The 25,507-nt window shown below is 41.4% G+C and overlaps 1 protein-coding gene across 10 annotated transcripts in view; it reads right to left on the bottom strand.

The window, feature by feature from the left end:
• The window catches only part of NFATC3 (nuclear factor of activated T cells 3), a 160,089-nt gene that overhangs the window by 3,112 nt on the left and 131,470 nt on the right, over positions 1-25,507 (bottom strand). For 2 of the 10 annotated variants that reach the window (XM_078357500.1, XM_078357496.1), the window contains 2 exons: positions 8,764-8,867; positions 224-292 (listed from right to left, as the gene is read on the bottom strand). The exons of 3 other annotated variants lie outside the window; for them this stretch is intronic. Coding sequence is in view for 4 of the 7 variants with exons in the window: in XM_078357496.1 (XP_078213622.1) it covers positions 8,767-8,867 (101 nt within the window). In the remaining 3 variants the exon portion in view is untranslated. Of the gene's footprint in view, positions 1-223; positions 293-2,228; positions 2,426-8,763; positions 8,868-25,507 lie in introns of those variants that run through there. 5 more of the 10 variants (XM_035282294.3, XM_078357501.1, XM_078357499.1 and 2 more) reach the window with 3 other exon arrangements.

Raw genomic sequence — 25,507 nt, 5'->3', positions numbered from 1 at the left:
TGCCCAATGCTGAGCTCTGCCTCGGATATTTCCCTTCCCCTGGCTTTCTGTAAAGATGAAAGCAGTGTCTGAAGCCCGCTCCCGAGCTGAGTGGCATTAGAGATGGAAACATCACTCCACAAGCTGCTCCGCACCTCTTTTTCTCTCCCTCTCATTCAGTTCATTGTGGGTTAGGAAGGGGGCTTACACTTCACTCTAAAGGTACTTTTAAATAAGTACTCACCTTACTCTAACTTTAATTGTATCTCTGTGGGAAAGTTTTTATTTTCTGCAATGCCACCTCCTATGTAAACTGAATGAAAATAAATGCTTTGGTTAGAATAAACCACTGTGATGTGGGGGCAACTACTCTTTATTATGTGGGGGCATTTCTACTGTTTGTGATCTTTTCTGATTTCAGGCTCTTGCTTTTCTGTTAATTTCTCTGATGTGCCAACCACCTCAGGGAGGCACAGTACTCTGTGAGGTCCAGAGCAAAGAATTTCCATCTTACAGAACTAACATAAAAGGAAACATCCCAAGTTCCCCAAATGAGAACCTTTAGTTCTCACATCATTTCATTCCTTGCCTTATCAACTAAAGGGTCTACACTAATTCCTCTCCTAGGCATATATACAAGAGAAGTGAAAACATATGTCCACATTAAAAACTTTCAAATGTTCACAGCAGCATTATTTATAATAGCCAAAAAGTGGAAAGAACCCAAATGTCTACCAAGTGATGAATGGATAAATGGTAAGTTGTCTTTATCCATAAAATGGAATATTCAGCCTTGAAATGTAACGAAATTCTGATATGTGCTAAAACATGGATGAGCTGTGAAAACAATCTGCTAAGTGAAAGAGGCCAGACACAAAAGGTGATGTATGATTCCATTTATATGAAATGTCCAGAACAGGCCAATTCACAGAGATAGAAAATAGATTACAGGTTATAGAGAGGGAGAAACAAGGAGTGATTACTAATGGATATGGAGTTTATTTTCAGAATAATGAAAATGGAGTTCTAAAATTAAATACTAATAGCCGTGCACAGTGGCTCACACCTGTCATCCTAGCACTTTGGGAGGCCGAGGTGGGCAGATCACTTGAGGTCAGGAGTTCAAAACCAGCTTGACCAACATGAAGAAACCCTGTCTCTACTAAAAATACAAAATTAGCCGGGTGTGATGGCGCATGCCTGTAATCCCAGCTACTTGGGAGGCTGAGGCAGAAGAATCGCCTGAACCCGGGAGGCAGAGGTTGCAGTGAGTCAAGATCATGCCACTGCACTCCAGCCTGGGCAACAAGAGCAAAACAACATCTCAAAAAGGAAAAAGAAAAATTAGATATTAGTGATAGTTGCAAAATTCTGACTATACTAAAAACAACTGAGTTGTATACTTTTAAGGATAAATTTTATGGTATGTGAATTACATCTTGTTATAGCTGTTATAAGCAAAAATAGACCAAACCAGTTTTTTATACTTAGGATTTGATGTGATCGTAGAGCAAAGGAACACAAACATTTAAAAAATCTTCCAAGTATTAACATCTAATCTTTTTCTAGTTTACATGGTTAAGAAAAACAAGTTTTCAAATTCATATGGCTATAAAGAGAAGGGTATTAATATTTACTAATTTAGTTGCTTGAACCCAGGAGGTAGAAGTTGCAGTAAGCCAAGATCACACCACTGCACTCTGAATGTGGGCAACAGAGGGAGGTTCCGTCTCAAAAAAAACCATATATATTTATATGAGTACTGATCATAGTATTGAATGTAGAATAGTAAAGAAGTAGGGACTAGAAGCCAAATACACACACACACACACATATTACTAATTTCACAAATATTTACTGAGCATTTATACTTTAGGCTTTACAAGTGAAATTAAATCTTATTTCAATTAATCTTCACAATACTTTAAATATTATTTTACTTTACAGATGAATTAACTGAGGCTCTGACAGGTCACATAATTGGTCTGAAGGTTACATGCTTAGTAAATAGTGGAATCAGCCTCAAAATACTAGTCACGTTCTTAGAAGCCAAAATGTAGAGATGCAAGGAAATGACTGAGATAAAGAAAATGCAAAGATGCTGGGCAAAATGTGGTGATACTAGTGGGAGGGAGAAAAGAAGTAGTGATTTACCACCACCAAGGTTTTGAGACTAGGAAAGAAAACGATGCAGTCGCAACAGGAAAGAAGCTCAGAAGGTGGTAGATTCAGTCTGGAATTAGAAATTAGAAACCCCAAATGGAAAAATCAGTGGACATGGTGGGGCTACAATGAATATTCAGAACAAGAAGATATTTAGGCATATTCATACTCACTAGAGACCTGGAAGCATGGGGGAAGTTTTATACAGAAGTTACTCCACTGAAGAGTAGAGGCTGAAAATAGTAAGTGGGAGTAGCACTGTGCTCTGATGAGAAGACAGGACCTGGGAAGGCAAATATGTGAGTAGAAGAGTGGCCTAAAAATTAGGTTTGGTCGGAATTCAGGGTCTGCCACTAACTTCATATTGTGTCATTGGACAAAGTATTTCATATATCTAAAATTCCCTTTATTTATACTATGACAATGTTGGATTAGTATGATGTCTTTTAGCTGTACTAGTCTATGGTTTTATGTCAGCAATTTTCAAGTGGTAGTACTCAAAGGTATACAAAGAAATAAAGCATGAAGATTTGGCTTGGCAGTGGTCAGTACTGAACACAGAATAATAAGTAGGGACTAGAAGCCAAAGGACTCTACAAAACAGTGAAGATTGATTAATCAATGCCAGCAAGCTAATAATCACTAAGTGATAAGCAACTTTTTTTTTTTTAATTAATCAATGAGAGCTTGTTACGTTGCTCAGGTTGGCCTTGAACTCAGCCTTGCCTCCTCAAGCGCCAGGACAACTGGCCGGAGCCACTGCGGCTCCCGACAAGCAACTTTTTAAGGTACAGCTTAATAAAGTACTTTGTCAGATGGTTGTTTTTTTTTTTTTTTTTTTTTGAGATGAAGTCTTGCTCTGTCACCCAGGCTAAAGTGCAGTGGTGCAATCTCGGCTCACTGCAACCTCCACCTCCCAGGTTCAAGTGATTCTCCTGCTTCAGCCTCCCGAGTAGCTGGGATTACAGGCCCCTGCCACCGTGCCCAGCTAATTTTTGTATTTTTAGTAGAGATAAGGTTTCATCATCTTGGCTAGGCTGGTCTCAAACTCCTGACCTTATGATCCACCCACCTCAGCCTCCCAAAGTGCTGGGATTACAGGTGTCAGCCACCATGCCCGGCCTTTTATTTATTTCTTTTTGAGACAGGGTCTCACTCTGTTGCCCATACTGGAGTTCAGAGGTACAATCGCAGTTCAAACTCAAACTCCTGGGCTCAAGCCATCCCAAGTATTCGGTTGGTGCAAAAGTAATTGTGGTTTTGGTATTACTTCTAATGTAAAGAACTGTGATTACTTCTGCGCCAACCTGACAGCTGGGACTACAGGCACATACCACCACACCTGGCTGATTTTTAATTTTTTTTGGTAGCGATAGGGTCTTGCTGTCTTGCCAAAGCTGATCTCTAACTCCTGGCCTCAAAGCAATCCTCCCACAGTGGATTGAACATTCCTATTCAAGAAATGTTCAAATTGGCAGTCCACTGGAATACTATTTATACACACAAGAATGAGGTGCTTGAGTACCAACAGGCCTCTTATTCAGAGCTATTTCTCATGCTTAAGAATTTAAAGTTAGAACTGACAGGTATATAGTATGGAACTTTACAACCAGGTAGACAGGGGTAGGGTAGCCCAAGGCGCTGCCTCTTTGAAGGAAGTAGACACACATTGTCACATATACAAAAGCCCAACAGGCCTTTCTAATTTGCAATTTTGTAAAGGATTTTTGAGTATTAGACCATTTACACGTTATTTCCTCTTGAAGCTACAATGAACATTCACCCATTCACTAAAGTTTGGTCACGTTCATCTTTTCTTTCTTTTCCTGAACCTGAAGATTAAAGGTATTCCTTCTCTGGGTAAATAATTTTATGAAGGTATTATTTTATTATTATTATTTTAGGAGAGAGCATCTTAGTCTGCCATCCTGGCTGACGTGCAGTGGTGTGATCACAGCTCACTATAGCCTTGAACTCCTGGGCTCAAGTGATCTTCCCGCTTCATTGCCCTGCCCCAAGTAGCTAGGACTACAGGCATGTGCCACCATGCCCAGCTAATTTATTTTTTGGGAGGATAGAGACAGGGTTTTATAATGTTGCCCAAGTTGGTCTCAAACTTCTGGCCTCAACTGATCCTCCCACCTCGGCCTCCTAAAGTGCTGGCTTTATAGGCATGAGTCACCGTGCCCAGCCGAGATGTTGTTTTTATAAAATAAAAGCAAAATCTTATTTTTAAAAAATGAAATTTACCTGTGTGCAATTGTTACAAAAGCACCATCTAAACTAAATATGGGAAATACTGAATTCATCTTTTTTTTTTTTTTTTTTTTTTGAGAGGGTCTCGTTCTATTGCCCAGGCTGGAGTGCAGTGCACAATCTCAGCTCACTGCAACATGTAACCTGAGTAGCACCACACCTGGCTAATTTTTTCTTAAAGTTTTTGTATAGACAGGGTTTTGCTGTGTTGCTCAGGCTGGTCTCAAACTCCTGAACTCAAGTGATCTGTCTACCTTGGCCTTCCAAATTACTGGGATTACAGGCATGAGCCACTATGCCTGGCCGGAATTCACCTATATATGGCATGAGTAGAGGAATTAATTTGGATTTATCAAAATCTGATTAATTTGGCCAGGTGTGGTGGCTCACACCTGTAATCCCAACACTTTGGGAGGTTGAAGCAGGAAGATCACTTGAGCCCAGGAATTCCAGGTTGCAGTGAGCTATGATCACGCACCACTGCATTCTAGCCTAGGCAACAGTACAAGACCCTGTCTCCAAATAAAACCCAAATAAGAGAAAAATCAAGACACATTAATTTGCCTTTTCAAGCTAAAGACAGAAATAAGACCCTGAAAATTTAGAAGGTATCTATGGTAGCCTTCTAATTATCTTAATTCATTCTTCTGCAGTAATTGAGGTTTAGTTACTCTGACACCCAGCTACAGAGTATATTTCCTGGCTTCCCCATTGTAGCTAGGTATGGCCCATGTGATTCATTCTCTCCAATGAAATGTGAGCAAAAGTGATGTATGTGTCTTCCTCATCACTTGCTTGGCTTCTTTCTTCCTCCCCTTTTCCCATCCCTTCCTCGGGCTAAGACTCAGTCATGACTAAGTGGTTTCTAGCTTTGACAAAACCTAAGGAGAAAAACGAAGAACAAAATGAAAGGAATCTTGATCTCTGAGTTATCATGAGATGTGAGAGAAATTTCCTATGTGGAAATTTCTTTGGGATCTCCATTATACTAACTTAGCTAATACTATTAACAAAAATAAAACTTACCACTGTAATTGTAACACAGAATATTTAAGTATTGTAAGCAAAAAAACCAGCTTGAGCTCTTTTATTCCAGATTTTTATTTTTAATTTTTAATTTTTTTTAGACAGAGTCTTGCTCTGTTGCCTGGGCTGGAGTGCAGTGACATGATCTTGGCTCACTGCAACCTACCTAACATGTTCAAGAGATCCTCCTGCCTCAACCTCCTGAGTAGCTGGAACTACAGGTGTGAGCCACCATGCTCAGTTAAGTTTTGTATTTTTTGTCAAAATGAGGTTTCACCATGTTGCCCAGGCTGGTCTCGAACTCCTGGGTTCAAGCAATCTGCCTGCCTCAGCCACCCAAATTGCTGGGATTACAGGCATGAGCTACTGCATCTCAGCCTAATTATTATTTTTTCTTCTTTTTACCTCATACAGTGGGGTAGACTGATAAATTTTTAACTAAGTTATCCTAAATTTCACCCCGAACTCTAGACCGCTTCCTACCATTGGACAGACAGAAAATACATGCATAATGATTTGAAGATATCCTTCACTTTTTTAAAAAAATATAAATAATTTCACCAGCAATAGATCAGAGATTCCCTTTTAACATTAGCTCTAGTACTAGTAAAGAAAACTTATTATACCTTTTTTCCCTACCCAATGGATTCAGGGGGAAAATCAGTCCTTTTAAAAAAGACTCCTGCTTTTTTAAGAAACCTCTTCTTGGCTTGCAGTGGCTCATGCCTGTAATCCTAGCACTTTGGGAGGCGAGGCGGGTAAATCACTTGTGGTCACGAGTTCAAAACTAGCCTGGCCAACATGGTAAAACCCCATCTCTACTAAAAACACAAATTAGCGGGGCAGGGTGGCGGGCGCCTGTAATCCCAACTACTTGGGAGGCTGAGGCACAAGAACTGCTTGAACCTGGGGGGCAGAGTTTGCAGTAGGCCAAGATCATGTCAATGTACTCCGGCCTGGATGTCTGAGCGAGACTCCGTCTCAAAAAAAAAAAGGAAACCTCTTCTATGTGTGATGAATCAGTGTCATAACAATCTTTCCTCTAATGCTTTTAACTGAAAACATTCTACAAAGACAAACATTAAATCTCCAGCTAAGTAAACAGTGCACAGTAACTTGAAAGTATATTCAAGTATCAGCATGTACTCTTTTCTATCACCAAAAGCTGAAATGTGAAAAAGCAAACACTTCTCTCAATTTGGCTTAAAATGGGGGACTCAGAAGCATTTCAAAATTATCAGAAGAATCCCTTATCCTTATTTTGTTTTCTCATTTTGTACATTTTCTTCTGAAAAATCTTGTCCACTGCTGACTCCCAAATCTACTACCTGTAAGCGCCAAACCTGAGCTCCAGAGCCAAAAATCCACAGGATCCATTCCACCACCTGTGCTCTGGATCCTCTTCAAAAGCTTGCTCAATCAATTTTTTCACTTCTTTGTCTCTACCAACTCATTTCCCCAAATCCTTCTCATTAGCATTTAACATGTGTAAATCTCTCTATCTCAAAAAAGCAAGGAAGCAAGCAAGCAAGCAAATAAAAACACTGGACCCCACATTCCCCTCTATATCTCTTTCTTTCTTTCATGGCTTAACATCATAAAGAAATTGTCTACATTGCTGTTTCTATGTTCTCAGCTCTTATTCACTCAGTCATCCATTGATCCCTTCTCTCCACAAAAATACTTCCTTCTTACCAAGATTATTAGTGACCAACTTGCTGCTTCACACATGGGAAGCACTCTGGGCTAAATACTGGAATAAGTAAGCTGTAGTCTTGTTTTGGCTGTAATGTGACTTGGGTAATTTAACTCAGTGGTTTTAAGGAATAAGTTCAGCTTTAAACCTTTCTGCAATTTTCTCACCGTTAATATGAGGAAATTATTTTAAATCCTCTGGTTATAACTCTCCTGAGAATTTTATATACATTCAATGAAGGAATTAAGTTATCACTCCTCTCATGGCTGGACAAGAATGATGTGAGACCAGGGTAAGCCCAGCTTCTGGGAGAAGCCAGGGTTTTGATATCTTGTCTGATAGGTCATCAGAAGGCTGCAGATTCCTAAATATAAATGTTTAAGTAGAGAACATAATTTCCAAGGCCCCTTCCAAATGCAAATTAAATTTTAAAATAAAATTCAAATGGTATTTAGGAAATTATAATCTGTAATATTTATAATTTCTGTCACATATATATATATTTTGAGACAGAGTCTTGCTCTGTCAGCCAGGCTAGAGTGCAGTGTACAATCTCAGCTCACCGCAACCTCTGCTTCCTGGATTCAAGCAATTCTCTGGCCTCAGCCTTCTAAGTAGCTGGGATTACAGGTGCGCACCACTGTGTCCAGCTAATTTTGTATTTTTAGTAGAGATGGGGTTTCACCATTTTGGCCAGGCTGGTCTCAAACTCCTGACCTGTTATCACATATTTTCTTAAGTGGCTTTGAGAGTATTTGAAGAAAGGAGCCAACATGACAGCAAGGAAAAGCTTCATTCCTCATTGGCTGCTAAGTTTAAAAGCCTAAGCTTAGACACAGACACTGGCTCTAGTACTACAGCTTTCTTCTTTTTTTTTTTTTTTTTGAGACGGAGTCTCGCTCTGTCGCCCAGGCTGGAGTGCAGTGGAGCAATCTTGGCTCACTGAAATCTCTGCCTCCAGGGTTCAAGTGATTCTCCTGCCTCAGGCTCCTGAGTAGCTGGGACTACAGGTGTGTGCCACCACACCCAGCTAATTGTATTTTTAGCAGAGACAGGGTTTCACCATATTGATCAGGCTGGTCTTAAACTCCTGACCTCATGATCCACTCACCTACAGCTTCCCAAAGTGCTGGGATTATAGGCGTGAGCCACTGTGCCCAGCCTATAGCTTTCTTCTAAGTAGAGCCCCACAGGAACTACCAGAAGTGCAAACATGGGCCTACAGGCCAGGCTAGGGATAAATATTCTGGGTTGCCTCTGAAAAACAGACAAAATTTCCTGATTTCATTCACATCAAAACTTAAGAGTACTTGGCCAAGAATGAGCAGGCTTACATAACTGATCAGCACCCAAACCATAGAATTCATAGATATGGAACCTCTTTCTGCTTTGGTCTAATAAATCTAAGTAAACACTTGCCTTTCATTCAAGAATAAAATCATAAGCACAAGTTTAAGAGCCTGAATGTGGTTAAATTTAAAAAGCAGAGTCTTTTAGTCAAAGTGTAGTTCCAAAGATAATGAGTGGCCTACCAGAAAGTGCCCGTGCATACCCCCTCCTCTATAGCACATGCAAATCCAGCCACTGCATGCAAATACCAGACTTGGGCACAAAAACAATGACACATTTCAATCAACACTCACCCTCTAGATTCTCCAGAAAGGAGCTGGACACGAGAGCACACTGTGGTTAAGCCATTTCTCTGCTGAACCTGATGGCTGGTGTTCCAAGTCAGATATAAACTGGTCTGTGTCAAAGAAGACAACATCACTACTGAATGGAACAAACCAGAGGGTGAACTTAATCTACTACAGTGCCCAGCCTGGTTTTTTTTTTTCTATAATCAAAAGGAATTTAATTGTCTTTTACTTGTCAATCGCTGCATAAAATGGCTCTCCACATCTTATTAGATAATATAAATATTGAAATTCAGATTGCTTAGGTACTAGACAATTTTTTTTTTTTTTTTGAGACGGAGTTTCGCTGTTGTTACCCAGACTGGAGTGCAATGGCACCATCTCGGCTCACCGCAACCTCTGCCTCCTGGGTTCAAGCAATTCTCGTGCCTCAGCCTCCTGAGTAGCTGGGACTACAGGCGCACACCACCATGCCCAGCTAATTTTTGCATTTTTAGTAGAGACGGGGTTTCACCTCGTTGATCAGGATGGTCTCGATCTCTTGACCTCGTGATCCACCCGCCTTGGCCTCCCAAAGTGCTGGGATTATAGGCGTGAGCCATCGCACCCGGCCACTAGACGATTTTGTAAAAACTCAAAGGGCAGGTATTTCCAGCTCTCTGTAATTCCCTCCCACATAGTGGGAGCTCTCTTTCCCCTCCTGGATTTCCCCTCTGGGGTCCCCTTCCACACTCTCTCATGGAAGCCTGTCTTCCCCTCCTAAATTCCATTTCTCTCTCAATTTCCTTCCACTCAGTGTGGAAGCTGCTTTTCTCTCCTAGATTCCATCTTTCTGGATTCTCTCACTCAGCGTGAGAGTTAGCTGTTTCTCTCTCTCTCTGGGAAAAAAAAAAAAACTCGAAGGGCAATAACTTTAAGAATTACAATTATAGTTTTCCGCAGTTTTAAGAGATAAATTCAGCTTTAAATAAACTAGTTTTTATTACATTAGATCTATTAGTAGTTCCCAAATACTTGGCTAAGGCTACATCAGAATTATCTGGGTAACTGATAAAAATATAAATTCCTGAATGCTCTATAAAAATATTTAGGCTTTCTAAAAATATACCAAAAAGTAAAGAGCATCAATATAAATAAGAATTTACATCAACGAATGGATAAAACAGCCAGTTAACATCAAATGGCAGTAATCCTAAATTTAAATCTACTAAATCCCCCAATCAAAAGATACAGCCAAAACCCAACGGCATGTTACATCCAGACTCATTTCACTTGCAAGGATACACAAAGACTCAAAACAAAGGGATGGAGAAAGATTTACCAACCAAATGGAGAGCAAAAATAAATGAATAAATAAAAAGCAGGAGTTTCAATTCTCGTATCTGATAAAATAGATCTTAAAGCAACAAAGATATAGTGGTAAAAGGATCAATGCAACAAGAAGAGCTAATGATCCTAACACCCAGATACATAAGACTTATAAAGAGACTTAGACTCAACAAGACAGAAAATTAATAAGGATATCAAGGACTCGAACTCAGATCCAGAACAAGTAAACTTAATAAATATTTATAGAGCTCTCCACTTTAAATATACAAGACACACATTCTTGTCAATACCACATCACACCTACTCATAGGTTTAAATGAAACATTGATTGGCCATTATTAATACCCTTTTTTTTTTAGAATAAAGCAACATTTCCATTCTCTCTCCCTCTTTTTCTTCCTCTTTCTTCCTCTCCTTCACTCCTTTTCTTTCCTTCTCTCAAAAAAAGAAAAAAAAATCAACTTGTAGACCTCTAGATACAGGTCGGCAATGTCTCTCTCATTGCTTGATTTCCTTCCTTCCCTTCTCTCCTTCCCTCCCTCCCTTCCTCTCTCCCTTCCTCCTTTCCTCCCTTCCTGCCTTCCTCCCTTCAAAATAAATAAATAAATAAATAGATTGATTAATTAAAACCACAAAATCAAACTCTCTAAGAGTAGCATCCCAGAAAACTACACATACAGCTAAATTTGGGAGTCATGGAGGAGTATTTTTTTTTCTGAGACAGAGTCTCACTCTGTCACCCAGGCTGGAAAGGTGGAACCATCTCCGCTCACTGCAACCTCCCATGTTCAAGTGATTCTCCTGCATCAGTCTCTCTAGTAACTGGGACTATAGGCGTCTACCACAGCACCTGGCTAGTTTTTGTATTTTTAGTAGAAACAAGGTTTCACCATGTTGGCCCAGGGTGGTCTTTAACTCCTGGCCTCAGGTGATATGCCCACCTCAGACTCCCAAAGTGCTAGGATTACAGGGGTGTACCACCACACCCGGCTCGAGTTTTTTTTTTTTTTAATTTTTAATATTTTTCTGCTGATTGCATAATAAAGGAGGAGTGTTTTTTAAACTAAATTCAGCAAGTTGAAACCAGTATTTTAAAAAAGAGAAAGAAACAGAAAATAGCAGGCTGCATTCCCTTTAATAAAGCTTAAGAACTAGTTTGTGAGACTTCAACATTAGTTGTATATGTATTTATTTTTTGTGTATGGAGTCACAATATAAACCTTATTTTTTATTCTAGGAAGCTATCAAAAACATTTGAAAGTCACCATTGGTGACAAGAGTCACCAATAGTCAATTTTGCGGTACTGGCTAAAGCATTCAGATGTCCCAAGAGTCTAAAACACAGTAATGGAATAGGCAAACTCTCACCTTTTTGCCTATAAGGAATTATTTTTGGCCTTTGTTATACAACTTCAAGCAAAAGGGCCTAACCTTCTTAGAAGGGAAAAATCTGTGTGTAGTCTCTGTGTACACAAACTAATATTCTCCTTGTAAGCAGATAAAAGAAGAAAAAGGGGCCAATCTGTACAAAATGCGCCCACACTAAAGGGGTCAAAACAAAACCAAATCCAGAAATCATTTGCTTAAGCAAAATTTTTCTGCCTTAAGCTTATTAATTTGAGATCACTCACCTAGTTTTCAGAGGTGAATTAAATATTACAGTGCGTACAAAGTATTTTAAAGACTGAAAATATAATATCAAAAAAAGATAAAAAGAAAATATAATGTCAAAATATTCTTTTTGAGGTTTCCCAATCTCCACAATTGAATTCTCCAAAACAGACTTGAAGGTACAGAATATGTGATTCCAGGTAGAGCAGCATAAAAATAGTAAGAAAGCAGCCTGGAACAAAGCAAGAGGCCAATAACCACTATGAGAGCTTTTGTGAGTTGAAAGACAGACTCAGTGGTACTTTCAGATTGTGCTTTACAGAAAATTGCAGTGCTCCAGAAATCTTTCTAGTTCCTTGAAGCACTTTTGTTAGCTCCAAAATATACCTCATCCACCTCTCCTGATCACAAAAACTCTGACCAAACATTTACAGAAGAAGAGTTTCAGCCGGGCATGGTAGCTCATGCCTGTAATCCCAGCACTTTGGGAGGCTAAGATGGGTGGATCACGAGGTCAGGAGAAATCGAGACCATCTTGGCTAAGATGGTGAAACTCCATCTCTACTAAAAACACAAAAGTTAGGTGGGCGTGATGGCACACGCCTGTAATCCCAGCTACTCATGAGGCTGAGGCAGGACAATCACTTGAACCCAGGAGGCAGAGGTTGCAGTGAGCCAAGATCTGGCCACTGCACTCCAGCCTGGCAACAGAGCGACACAATGTTTCAAAAATAAAAGAGTTTCTTACAAAAGATTAAAGAGGAAACGCTTCCTAACTCATTATAAGGCCAGAATTTACTCTGACACCAAAGCCAGAAAAAGATACTGTAAGAAAACAAAAGGCCAGGTGCGGTGGCTCACATCTGTAATCCCAGCAATTTGGGAGGCCAAGGTGGGAGGATCACAGGGTTAAGAGTTCCAGACCAGCCTGGCCAAGATGGTGAAACCCTATCTCTACTGAAAATACAAAAAAAAATTAGCCAGGCATGGTGGCTTGTGCCTGAAGCCCCAGAGATTTGGGAGGCTGAGTCAGAAAAATTGCTTGAACCAGGGAGGCAGAACTTGCAGTGAGCCAAGATCGCACTACTGCACTCCAGCCTGCGAGACAGAGCAAGGCTCCATCTCAAAAAAAAGAAAACTACAGAATATTCTTTATGAATATATATGTACAAATCAACAAAACACTAACTGAATTCAGCAGCATATTAAAAGGATCATACATTAAGACCAAGTGAGTTTTATTGCCAGAATGCAAGGATGATTCAACAAATGAAAGTCAATTAATATATACCAAACTAATTAAACAAAAGAAAATTTAAAAAACATATTCCTGACCAGCTTGGGCAACATGGTAAGACCCTGCCTCTACAAAAAATTTTAAAAATGTAAAAACCACATAATCATCTTGATAGATGCAGAAAAGCATTTATCAAAATTCTTTTTTTTTTTTTTGAGACAAGGTCTCACTCTGTCACCAAGGCTGGCATGCAGTGGCACACTGCAGCCAGCTTGGCTCACTGCAGCCTCCACCTCCCAGGATCAAGCAATCCTTCCACCTCAGCTTCCCAAGTATCTGGAACCACAGCATCTGGCTAATTTTTTCTATTTTTAGTAGAAATGGGATTTCATCATGTTACCCAGGCTGGTCTTGAACTCTTGTGCTCAAATGATCTGTCCACCTAAACCTCCTAAAGTGCTGGGACTACAGGAATGAGCCATTGTGCCCAGAGTGAGTGAGTGAGTGAGAGAGAGAGAGAGAGAGAGAGAGAGAGAGAGAGAGAGAGAGAGAGAGAGAGAGAGTGTGTGTGTGTGTGTGTGTGTGTGTACTGGGGGAGGGGGTGAGCCAGACTTTAATTTGTTCATTTCTTGCATTTGAAGTACTCTTCAACTACAACCAACCACTTTATGGGGTTTCCCTCTTTGTCAATTTTATAGAGACCTAACTGTTACCCCTAATTTCTTGTTGTCATCAACCTTAATTAGGTTAATTTGGTGTTCAGCAGAAAAGACCTCTAGGCTTGACATAGGCTCATCACAGTTGGATGCAAACACACAAAGATGGGCTGGAGCTTTGGCAGCTTTGCGAATTCCACATGCTAGGCCATAATGGGTGAGGGCAGTCTTCAGCACCTGTCTTAAAGTAGTATTAACGTCCACTATACCTCCAGCAGCAATGCCTTCCTTGGCCATGGTGGTGGTTTACGGGTGAAGCCACATCTTGAATGCACCCAAGCCTCCACCTCCACTCAACTAGACAGTGGCAGGGAAAGAACTCTCTTTTTCTTTGAGACAGAGTCTCACTCTGTTGCCCAGGCTGAAGTGCAGTAGCACCCCAATCACAGCTCACTGCAGCCTCCACCTTCTGGGTTCTAGCACCTCCTATGCCCGCCTCAGCCTCCCAAAGTGTGATAATACAGGCATGAGCCAGTGCACCCAACGAATTTAACAAAATTCAATGCTCTTTCAAGATGACAACATTCTCTTAGAAGGAATTTCCTCAATATGAAAAAGGGCACATAAGAAAAACCCTTAGCTCATATCATTACCAAAAAAAACCAAAGGCTTTTTCCCTAAGATCAGGAACAAAGCAAAGATGCCCACATTTTGACCACTTCTACCAGCCTACTACTAGAAGTTCTAGCCCAAGCAATTAGGTTAGAAAAAAAACCAAAAAACAAAGGCCATCCAAACTAAAAAGGAAGACATAAAATTATCTCCATTCAGGAATGGCATGATCCTATAAATATGAAACCCTAAAGAATCCACACAAACAAAAAAGCACTAAAAAAGAATACAGAATCAACACACAATACTCATTTTTACTACTATATACTTGGAATGAATGGTCCAAAAAACCCTTAAGAAAACAATTCTTTTTTTGCGGGTTTTTTCTGGTTCATTTGTTTTTGAGACCGAGTCTCAGGCTGGAGTGCAGTGGCGTGATCTCATTCATAACAACCTCCGCCTCCCAGGTTCAAGCGATTCTCCTACCTCAGCCCCCTCGAATAGCTGGGATTACAAGAATATGCCACCACACCCAGCTAATTTTTGAATTTTCAGTAAAGACAAGGTTTCCCCATGGTGGTTAGGCTTGCCCATGTTGGCCAGGCTGGTCTTGAACTCCTGACCTCAGGTGATCTGCCTGCTTCAGCCTCCCAAAGTGCTGGGATTATATAAGTGTGAGCCACCACACCTGACATTAAGAAAACGGTTTTGTCCAGCACACTGGGCACTCCAGCCTGGGCAACAGAGCAAGACCATGCCTCCAAAAAAAGAAAAGAAAACAATTATATTCAAAGTAGCATCAAAAAGAATAAAATACTTAGGAATTAACCAAAAAGGCTTAAGATTTCTACATTTAAAACTAAGCCAGTGTGGTGGCTCATGCCTGTAATGTCAGCAATTTGGGAGGCCAAGGCAGGTGGATCATCTGAGGTCAGGAGCTCAAGACCAGCCTGGTCAACATGACGAAATCCCAGCTCTAATAAAAATACAAAGAATTAGCCAGGTGTGGTGATGTGCACTTGTAATCCTAGCTACTTGGGACGCTGAGGCAGGAGAATCACTTGAACTCAGGAGGTGGAGGCTGCAGTGACCTGAGATAAATGCCACTGCACTCCAGCTTGGGTGACAGAACAAGACTCTGTTTCAAAAAATATATATGAATAAAGGATTTGGACAGACAAGAAAATAGGGCTGGGAGTAATGGCTCATGGAATTCTTGCTCTACTGCCAGGGTGGAGTGCAGTGGCACAATCACAGCTCACTGCAACCTCTGCCTCCCAGGTTCAAGCAATTCTCCTGCCTCAGCCTCCTGAGTAGCTGAGGTTACAAACTCCCGCCACCATGCCCAGCTAATTTTTGTGTTTCTTTTTTTTAGAGATGGAGTTTCGCTCTTGTTACCCAGGCTGGAGTGCAATGGCGTGATCTCGGCTCACTGCAACCTCCGCCTCCTGGGTTCAGGCAATTCTCCTGCCTCAGCCTCCTGAGTAGCTGGGATTACAGGCACACGCCACCATGTGCCCAGCTAATTTTTTGTATTTTTAGTAGAGACGGGGTTTCACCATGTTGACCAGGATGGTCTCGATCTCTTGACCTCGTGATCCACCCGCCTCGGCCTCCCAAAGTGCTGGGATTACAGGCTTGAGCCACCGCGCCCAGCAATTTTTGTATTTCTTATAGAGACGGGGTTTCACCATGTTGGTCAGGCTGGTCTCAAACTCCTGAGCTCAAGCGATCTACCTGCCTTGGCCTCCCAAAGTGCTGAGATTACAGGCATGAGCCATAGTGCCTAGCCATATATAAATCTTAATGTAGGTTGATTAAAATAAAATTTTTGTTCAAATGGTAGAAACAACACATTCATAAAAAAGGATACAACTTATTTATGTCCATGGAGATACACAGATACATTTGATAGAAAAAATAAAAGATCTTCTCAAATGCTTGCTGCTTTCTTCCTTAGGCCTAAAATTCAATTTTTCTTATTGTATGTCCCAGGATGCCTATGTCTAAGGTCTTGACTCCCTATCATGGTCCATCCTGCATAAGCCATGATTTAAAGCCTACATGGGCATTATTTACAAGAACTTTCAGCCTCTGGACTCATTCATCCTAAATATGTTTGAGTCTATATAGCACATGTATGCTTCCCAAAAGAGGATTTGTGAGTTACCTAGTGTCCCAGTTAAAAGACAAAGTTCAGTGTTATCTACCTCCTGCCACCCTAGTGCCCATAAGGGATTTTACCATATAGATGACACACTTTACCATTGGCTATGCATGGTGTTCTTTTGTTTTATTTATTATTATTATTACTATTATTCTGAGACAGAGTCTCACTCTGTCACCCAGGCTAGAGTGTAGTGGCGTGATCTTGCTCACTGCAACCTCCACCTCCCAGGTTCAAGCAATGCTTCTGCCTCAGCCTCCCGAATAGTTGGGTCTACAGGCGTGTGCCACCACACTCAGCTAATTTTTGTATTTTTAGTAGAGGTGGGGTTTCATCATATTGGCCAGTCTGGTTCCGAACTCCTGACTTCATGATCTAGGATTACAGACATGAACCATTGCGCCCAGCCTTGTTGGATTTATTTTAATAAAACAAACACCAGTGAAACCACTAACCAACAGGTGCAAGAGAACACTGACAATATTAACCTCTGCTGCTCCTCCATATGTTTCTGTTTCCCACATCCAAGTAACCACCTGAATGTTGTGTTTATCATTCCCTTGATTTTAAAAAGCACCTGGTTTTTGAAAGCAGGCACTTCTGCTTGTCATTTACATACAGACTGAAGCAGCTGAGGTCATGACTAGAGTCCTTGTTTACTGCTGAATTACCAAATGCCCTACATTCAGGATCAGCATGTTATTGCAGAAAGCCTGCAAGTGGCAGTGTCAGTTTTCACCACAGCAGCAGGTCAGGCTATATTTAACATGCATCCTCTTCTCTGCTGAAAAGCTGCAGCTGTGGCTCTGTTAGTCTGTGAACAAGGAGGACAAGTGGGAACTTAGGGATTTTAATGGAAAGTTGTAACAGCATTCAGTGAGCTCAATCATAAATTAAATGTGCCTGTATTTAAAGGTCAAAGACAGTCTAGTTTCACAATACTATAATTTTCTTTTTGAGATGGAGTCTTGCTCTGTTGCCCACGCTGGAGTGCAGTGGTGCCATCTCAGCTCACTGCAACCTCTACCTCCTGTGTTCAAGCAAATCTCCTGTCTCAACCTCCCAAGTAGCTAAAACTACAGACATGCATCATCACACCCTGCTAATTCTTTTGGTTATTTGGTATATATGGGGTTTCACCATGTTGGACAGGCTGGACTTGAACTCCTGACCTCAGGTGATCCTCCCACCTCAGCCTCCCAAAATGCTGGGATTACAGGCATGAGCCACTGTGTCTGGCCACTATAATCTTTTTTTTTTTTAAACACACACACATCAGTATCAACTACCACACTGAATCAAATCTTTCTTTTTTTTGAGACAGAGTCTTGCTCTGTAGCCCAGGTTGGAGTGTAACAGCATGATCTTGGCCCACTTCAACCTCTGCCTCCCAGGTTCAAGTGATTCTCCTACCTCAGCCTCCTGAGTAGCTGGGATTACAGGTGCCCGCCACCACGCCCAGCTAATTTTTGTATTTTTAGTAGAGACAGGGTGTCACCAGGTTGGCCAGGCTGGTCTCAAACTCCTGACCTCAGGTGATCCACCAGCCTCAGCCTCCCAAAGTGCTGGGATTACAGGAGTGAGCCACCGCACCCAGCCTAAATTAAATCTTAATTAAAATATTTAAAACAGCTTGACAAATGGGTACAGTGGCTTATGCCTGGCCAACATGACTAAACCTCGTCTCTACTAAAAATACAAAAATTAGCTGGACATGGTAGTGAGTGCCTGTAATCCCAGCTACTCAGGAGGGATTGGGAGGCTGAGGCATGAGAATTGCTTGAACCCAGGAGGCAGAGGTTGCAATGAGCTGGTATCATGCCATCGTACTCCAGCCTAGGTGACAAGGGAAACTCCATCTCAAAAAAAAAAAGTAAATAAATAAATATACAGCTTGACAGTTCCCATATTTGTTATAAAATCAACTGTTTTAACATTTATTGTCTGGTCCAAAAACTGGGGCATAAACACCATAATGAACATAAATGTTTACAGAAAATTACATTTCCAGGCGGAGCAATGATATATGGAGGTAGTGAAGAACACATAAAGGCATGAAGCAAAAAAGAAAAAAGGCATGAACACAAAAAGGCACAAGCAATGATATATGGAGGTAGTGAAGAACACATAAAGGCACATCATGAACTATGCCTTAATTGGTTGAGTAAGTATATATTATAGCCTTCTAGGGGGCTACTTGAAAGAAAACACCACTTGGTGAAACATCAGTACTGTGCTGCTGTTGTAAACCCCCAGGAATGCCTGCCTTGCCTCAGGAAGCCTGAGACTGAGAAATGCTTCTGGGATTCTTCTGAGCTTGAAAAGTTGTTATGAGGCACCAAAATTACCTCAATGAAACTGAACAAAGATAATTATAAAGTTTAGTCTTTGATTCCCCCCATATATATATGCAAAAACCTATGTAGAGAAAGGATGAAACTTTACATAATTATGACTCACTAAATCAACAGTACCTCAGAGCTAAGAAAATCCCCTGACCTCAGGCCATACTGATAAAGTCTTTTGAACAGGGAAAGTGATAGTTGTCTTAACCTATACCAAACTGGCTAGAGTGTATTCCCTTCTGAATACTGCACTATGAAAGGGAACTTAAAACATCAGGGTTCAAGCAGAGGGAAATCTGCATGTTGGTGAGGGAAGGATGAAGTTTCTGGAGAGTTTTAAGCCTGGGAAAGAGATCAAGGTTTCATACATAGGAAGGGCTATTATAGAAGAAAAGATTAATTATTTAATACCTCATTATCTAATACTTCTGAATTATTCCAAAAGTATTAGAGCCCACATAAAACAAGAAAAGTATTCCCAACTCGAGGCATTAAAAAAACCAAAAAACAAAAAACAAGAAGATTAGCTGGAACTCAAAAGGCCCTGAGATGTTCCAAAGAAGCTAGAGAGGAGACAAAGAGGAATATAATTATCATTAAGAATACCAAAATGTACAATGGCATGCATGTTGCCAGGAAAGGAAAGGAGAAAGAAAAGGAAAAAGAAAGAAAGAAAGAATACTGAAATGTGGTCAGGTGAGGTGGCTCATGCCTGTAATCCCAGCACTTTGGGAGGCTGATGCCGGTGGATCACCTGAGGTCAAGAGTTTGAGACCAGCCTGACTAACACGGTGAAACCCCACCTCTACTATAAACACACGTGGTGGCAGACACCTGTAATCCCAGCTACTGGGGAGGCTGAGGCAGGAGAATCGCCTGAACCCAAAAGGCAGAGGTTGCAGTGAGCTGAGGTCGTGCCATTGCACTCCATCCTGGGCATCAAAAGTGAGACTTCATCTCAAAAAAAAAAAAAAAGAATGCCAAAGTGTGAACTCCAGTGAGAAAGAGAATTGAGAGCCTTTAAAATGTCATCTAATACTGAGAATCCATTTTTTTTTGTTTTTGAAACAGGGTTTTACTCTGTTGTTCAGGCTGGAATGTAGTGGCACAATCTCAGCTCACTGTAAACTCTACCTCTTGGGTTCAAGCATTCCTCCCACTTCAGCCTCCCGAATAGCTGGGACTACAGGCACACACCACCACCCTTGGCTAATTTTTTTTTTTTTTTTAAGACAGAATTTTGCTTTTGTTGTCCAGGATGGAGTGCAATGGTGTGATCTTGGCTCACTGCAACCTCCACCTCCCAGGTTCAAGCAATTATTCTGCCTCGGCCCCCTGAGTAGCTGGGATTATAGGCATGCACCACATCTGGCTAATTTTGTATTTTTAGTAGAGACAGGGTTTCTCCATGTTGGTCGGGCTGGTCTCGAACTCTCCACCTCAAGTGACCCATCCACCTTGGCCTCCCAAAGTGCTGGGATTACAGGCGTGAGCCACTGCGCCTGGCCTGCTCGGCTAATTTTTTTAATTTTTAGTAGAGACAAGGTATCCTTATATTCCACAGGCTGGTCTAGAACTCCTGGGCTTAAATGGTCCTCCCACCCTGGCCTCACAAAGTGCAGGGATTACAAGGCATGAGCCACTGCACCCTGCCAGAATCTATAATCTTAATAACATCCTGGTCCCTCTCACAGTCAAGACTATGGAGAAAATGGCATTTTCTTTCATGTATTCTTTGACACCCACTCTAAAACCTCAAAACACTGACTAGAAACTTGATTGCAGATATTGGAAAAACTTCAAAAGTCAGGAAACAGGTTACTTAGTCTTTATTCTGCCATTAATTCAAGTGTGTTAACCTGGATGAGTACCTTAGGCTCTGTGTAAAATTCAGGCTGGGCGCGGTGGCTCATGCCTGTAATCCCAGCACTTTGGGAGGCCAAGGCAGGCAGATCATGAGGTCAAGAGATTAAGGCCCCTGGCCAACATGGTGAAACCCTGTCTCTACTAAAATTACAAAAATTAGCTGGGCATGGTGGCACACTTCTGCAGTCCCAGCTACTCAGGAGACTGAATAAGAATACTTGAAGCCGGGAAGGCAAAGGTTGCAGTGAGCCAAGATCACACTATTGCACTCCAGCCTGGCAACAGAGCGGGACTCCGTTTCAAAAAAAGTCAGATGCTTTAACCATAAAACGAGAGCTATATGAGGATACTTTCTACCTCTATAACTATTTTAATTTTTGAGACAGGGTCACATTCTGTCACCTGGGCTGGACTGCAGAGGCATGACCACTGCTCACTGAAGCCTTGAACTCCTGGGCTCAAGCAATCTTCCTACTTTAGCTTCCCAAGTAGCTGGGACTACAGGCACATGCCACCATGCCCAGCTAACTTTTGTAATTTTTCCAGACAGGGTTCTGCCATGTTGTCTGGGCTGGGCTCAAACTCTTGGGCTCCAGTGATCTGCCTGCCTAGGCCTCCCAAAGTGGTGGGACTAAAGGGTGAGCCACCATGCTCAGTCCACAACTCTTGAATTTCTGAGCTGATTTACACTAATACCTTCTCTAGTAAATGTCACTGAATTTTAATAAAAAAACAATGTTAATGTCCACATTTCTAAAAGTAACAGTCAACTAACTAACACATGAATGATTCCTAAGGAATTCCATATTAAGGCCAGGCACAGTGACTCATGCCTGTAACCCCAGCACTTTGGGAGGCCTAGGCGAGGTCAGGAGATCAAGACCATCCTAGCTAACACAGTGAAACACCGTCTCTACTAAAAATACAAAAAATTAGAGCCGGGTGTGGTGGTGCACACCTGTAGTCCCAGCTACTTGGGAGGCTAAGGCTGGAGAATTGCTTGAACCTGGGAGGTGGAGGTTGCAGTGCGCAGAGATCGCGCCACGGCACTCTAGCCTGGGCAACAGAGCAAGACTACCTCTCAAAAAAAAAAAAAAGAAATTCTATATTAAAGAAAGCGTGTTTTAATCTTTGACTTGGTTAAAAGAGGACATATAAATTTTAATATAAAACAGAATTAACAAAAGTTATTAGGATAAGTATCTTTAAGTAGTATAGCAAAAAAAAATTATAAATTACTGTGTCCTCTGGTTGTAGAGTGGAAATTACTTTGGACTTAATAGTTAACATAATACAAAAAAGTTAAAAAAAATTTTGACCTTGGGCTAACTACAAAGTTCACTTTAATCATTTTCAATCCTTTCTGGTATGTTCTATGACTCACTTCAAAAAAATATTTAGAGACAGGGTCTTGCTACGTTGTCCAGACTAGCCTCAAACTGGGCTCAAGTGATATTCCTGCCTTAGGATTCCTCAGTAGTGGGATTACAGGCACATATTACCACGCCTTGCTCTATGACTTCTAGGGTTAACTATTAGCAGGGTATGATGAAACATGCCTGTGGTACCAGTTATTCAGGAGGCTGAAGCAGGAGGACTGTTTCAGCCCACGAGGTTGAAAATGCAGTGAGGCATGTTCATGGCACTGCACTCCAGCCTGGGTAACAAAGTGAGACACCATCTTTAAGAATAATAAAATGAAGTAAAATAAAATAAAGCTAACCAGAAAGGGGACATATGGCCAGGTATGATGGCTCCCAGCACTTCTGAGACCTAGGTGGGAGAATTACTTGAGGCTATGACTTCTAGACCAGCCTGGGCAGTATAGCAAGACTTCATCTCTACAAAAAAATAAATTTAAAAAAGAAAAGAGATATTCCAGTGCTGTGGAGTTCAAGGTCTATGAGATATACGGGTTTTAAAATTTTTATTTTATGAATTTACATTAAAGTTTTTTTCCTTTTTATTTTTTTTGAGACTAAGTCTCTTGCTCTGTCACCCAGACTAGAGTGCAGTGGTACAATCTCGGCTAACTGCAACCTCCACCTCCTGGGTTCAAGCAACTCTCCCTGCCTCAGCCTCCAGAGGAGCTGGGATTACAAGAGCCCACCACTATGCCTGATTAATTTGAATTTACATTAAAAGTTTGCAGAACTTTAGGATTTTCTAAGCATCTAGAAATTTTACCTTCTAAGGCAAATCCACATATCATAATAAATTAGTCAACTGAAAAATATCAAAAATTCATTTTAGGCTGGGCTTGGTGGCTCATGCCTATAATCCCAGCACTTTGGGAGGCTGAGACAGGCAGATCCCCTGAGGTCAGAGACCAGCCTGGCCAACATGACAAAACTCCGTCCCTACTAAAAAATACAAAAATTGGCTGGGTGTGGTGGCTCATACCTGTAATCCCGGCATTTTGGGAGGCTTCCCCCCAAATCACCTAAGGTCAGGAGTTTGAGACCAGCCTGGCCAACATGGTGAAACCCTGTATCTACAAAAATAGAAAAATTAGCTGGGCGTGGTGGCAGGCACCTGTAATTCCAGCTACTCGGGAGACTGAGGCAGGAGAATTGCTTGAACCTGGAGGCGGAGGTTGCAGTGAGTTGAGATTGCCCCATCTCACTCTAGCCTAGGAAACAAGAGCAAGACTCCATCTCAAAAAAAACAAAAAACAAAACTAGCTGGGCGTGGTAGTGCATGCCTGTAGTCCCAGCTACTTGGAGGGCTGAGGTCTTGAACCCAGGAGGTGGAGGTTACAGTGAGCCAAGATTGCGCTACTGCATTCCAGTCTAGGCGATAGAGACTCTGTTTCAAAAAAAAAAAAAAAATCATTCTGGAGCTCAAATTAAGCATCAAGCATCAAAAACTCAATTTGCAAAAATTACGCAGCCAATAATCTAAGGTGTTCAGAAGTGCATTTAAACAATAATTGGTCAGTGTGGTGGTACAGGCCTTTAGTCCCAGCTATTCAGGAGGCTGAAGTGGGAAGAGTGATCCCTTTAGCCCAGGAAATCAAGACTGCAGTGAGCCAAGATTACACCATTGCACTTCAGTCTGGGTGACAGGGTAAGACCCCCAACACAAAAAAATAAAAAGAAGTGCATTTCAGTTTTTTTCCCTTCTCTTTCTTTTCATTTTTTTTTTTTTTTCTTTGTCTTTCTAATTTTAGAGACAGGGTCTCCTTATATTGGCAAGACTGGACTCAAACTCCCTGGCCCAAGTGATCCTCCCATCTCGCATTCCCAAGTGGCCAGCATTACAGGTGCACATCATTGTGTCCTGCTCTTCACCCTCTGTAATTACTGCTTGGCAGCACAGAGCTTCTATTTGGTCCCCTGAAGGGTGGCAATGAGCGAATCTGATAGCTAGTTCCTGTCCTACAATCTGGGAACCTTTCTTTTTTCTTTCGAGACGGAGTGTTGTTGAGTGCAATGGCACGGATCCCAGCTCACTGCAACCTCTGCCTCCTGGGTTCAAGCAATTCTCCTGCCTCAGCCTCCCGAGTAGCTGGGACTACACAGGTGCCCACCACCATCCTGGCTAATTTTTTGTTGTTGTTGTATTTTTAGTAGAGACAGGGTATCACCATGTTGACCAGGTTGGTCTTGAACTTCTGACCTCAGGTGATTCACCCACCTTGGCCTCACAAAGTGCTGGGATTACAGGTGTGAGCCACCACACCCAGCCCTTTTCTTGCTTGTATGCCCTACATAATAAATGAAGAAAAAATAAAATTACTTTTATAGCTGCCCTTACAGACCTCACCTTTCTAGATCTTCTGTTTTTGCAACAAATCTTCATATAATCAAACAATGAAGTAAATGATCACAAAATTTTTCTAGAAATTCTCATTTGTTGTCTATCCTACCCTCCACCCCTAAATCTCTCAACCTGTGGTAAACTAGAAGAAGCAGGTTCTAGCTTTGGGCTCTTTTTAGAAGGAAAAAATATCTTCATTGGTAAAGAAAATGAGCTGAAATGCCCTTAATGATCCACTCAATAAATCTCCTATCTTCAGTTATATCACAAATGAGTGACACAAGGTCTCACTGTTTCTGGGTGAAAAGCAATGTGAAGAGTTAGTTTAAAACTGCTAAAAGAAGAAACAAGCAACATTTTAAAAGCCAATATTTGCAGAAGCCTTTATTTCAAATCTGTTTTGCCTAAAAGTAGCAGCCTGCTCTCCACCTCTTGGCTTCATGATCAAGTAGGGAGTGACACTTATGCCAGCTGTGCACAGAGTAAGGCAAAATGCTTTAATACCAGAATCCTCAAGTACTCCCAACACAGTGTGACAGGTCAGATACAGTTGTGAACATGGGTCAATGCAGTGAGATTCTGCACATGCCTTTCTGGAGAATATTCTCCAGGAATTAGAAAAGCCTTGAGGGATTACGTTTGGTACAGAGCTCTATTCTAACCACCAAGGCCTGCTGTTTCTGGGAGGCAGCTATAGTGCCACAAGAAAAAGACTGGACTGATCCAGTCTCAGCTCTGCTGCTTACTACTTGTGTGATCTTTCAAAAGTCCAACTCCATAAATGTCACTATCTACCTCAGAGTTTGAGGAAAGGTAAGGATTACATAATATACAGAAAAATGCTATGCAAATTTTTGGTATTGCTCTAGTTTACACATATACCTTCTGCTTACACACAAATGACTGGCATGTCCCCTCATGGCTTTAAAACCATCCTGTACCATACTATACCAATCACCCCCACCCCCCACCCGTGCCATACCTCACCCCACCACAGACCTATCCTTCCCTAACAAATATATCCTTCTCTATTTCTGCTATATTATCTGATGTGCCCCTGATCTTCATTTACTGAAAACATACTCAGGTAACCCTTGAACTGCAAAGCTTTGAGCTGCCTGGGTCCACTTATATACAGATTTTGCAGCCCTTCACATACATAGAT

The sequence above is a fragment of the Callithrix jacchus genome, chromosome 20 (genome assembly GCF_049354715.1).
Source record: "Callithrix jacchus isolate 240 chromosome 20, calJac240_pri, whole genome shotgun sequence".
Classification (NCBI taxonomy): domain Eukaryota; kingdom Metazoa; phylum Chordata; class Mammalia; order Primates; family Cebidae; genus Callithrix; species Callithrix jacchus.
Note: the sequence above shows the minus strand (reverse complement) of the source record. Positions and strands in the feature narration are given on the sequence as shown.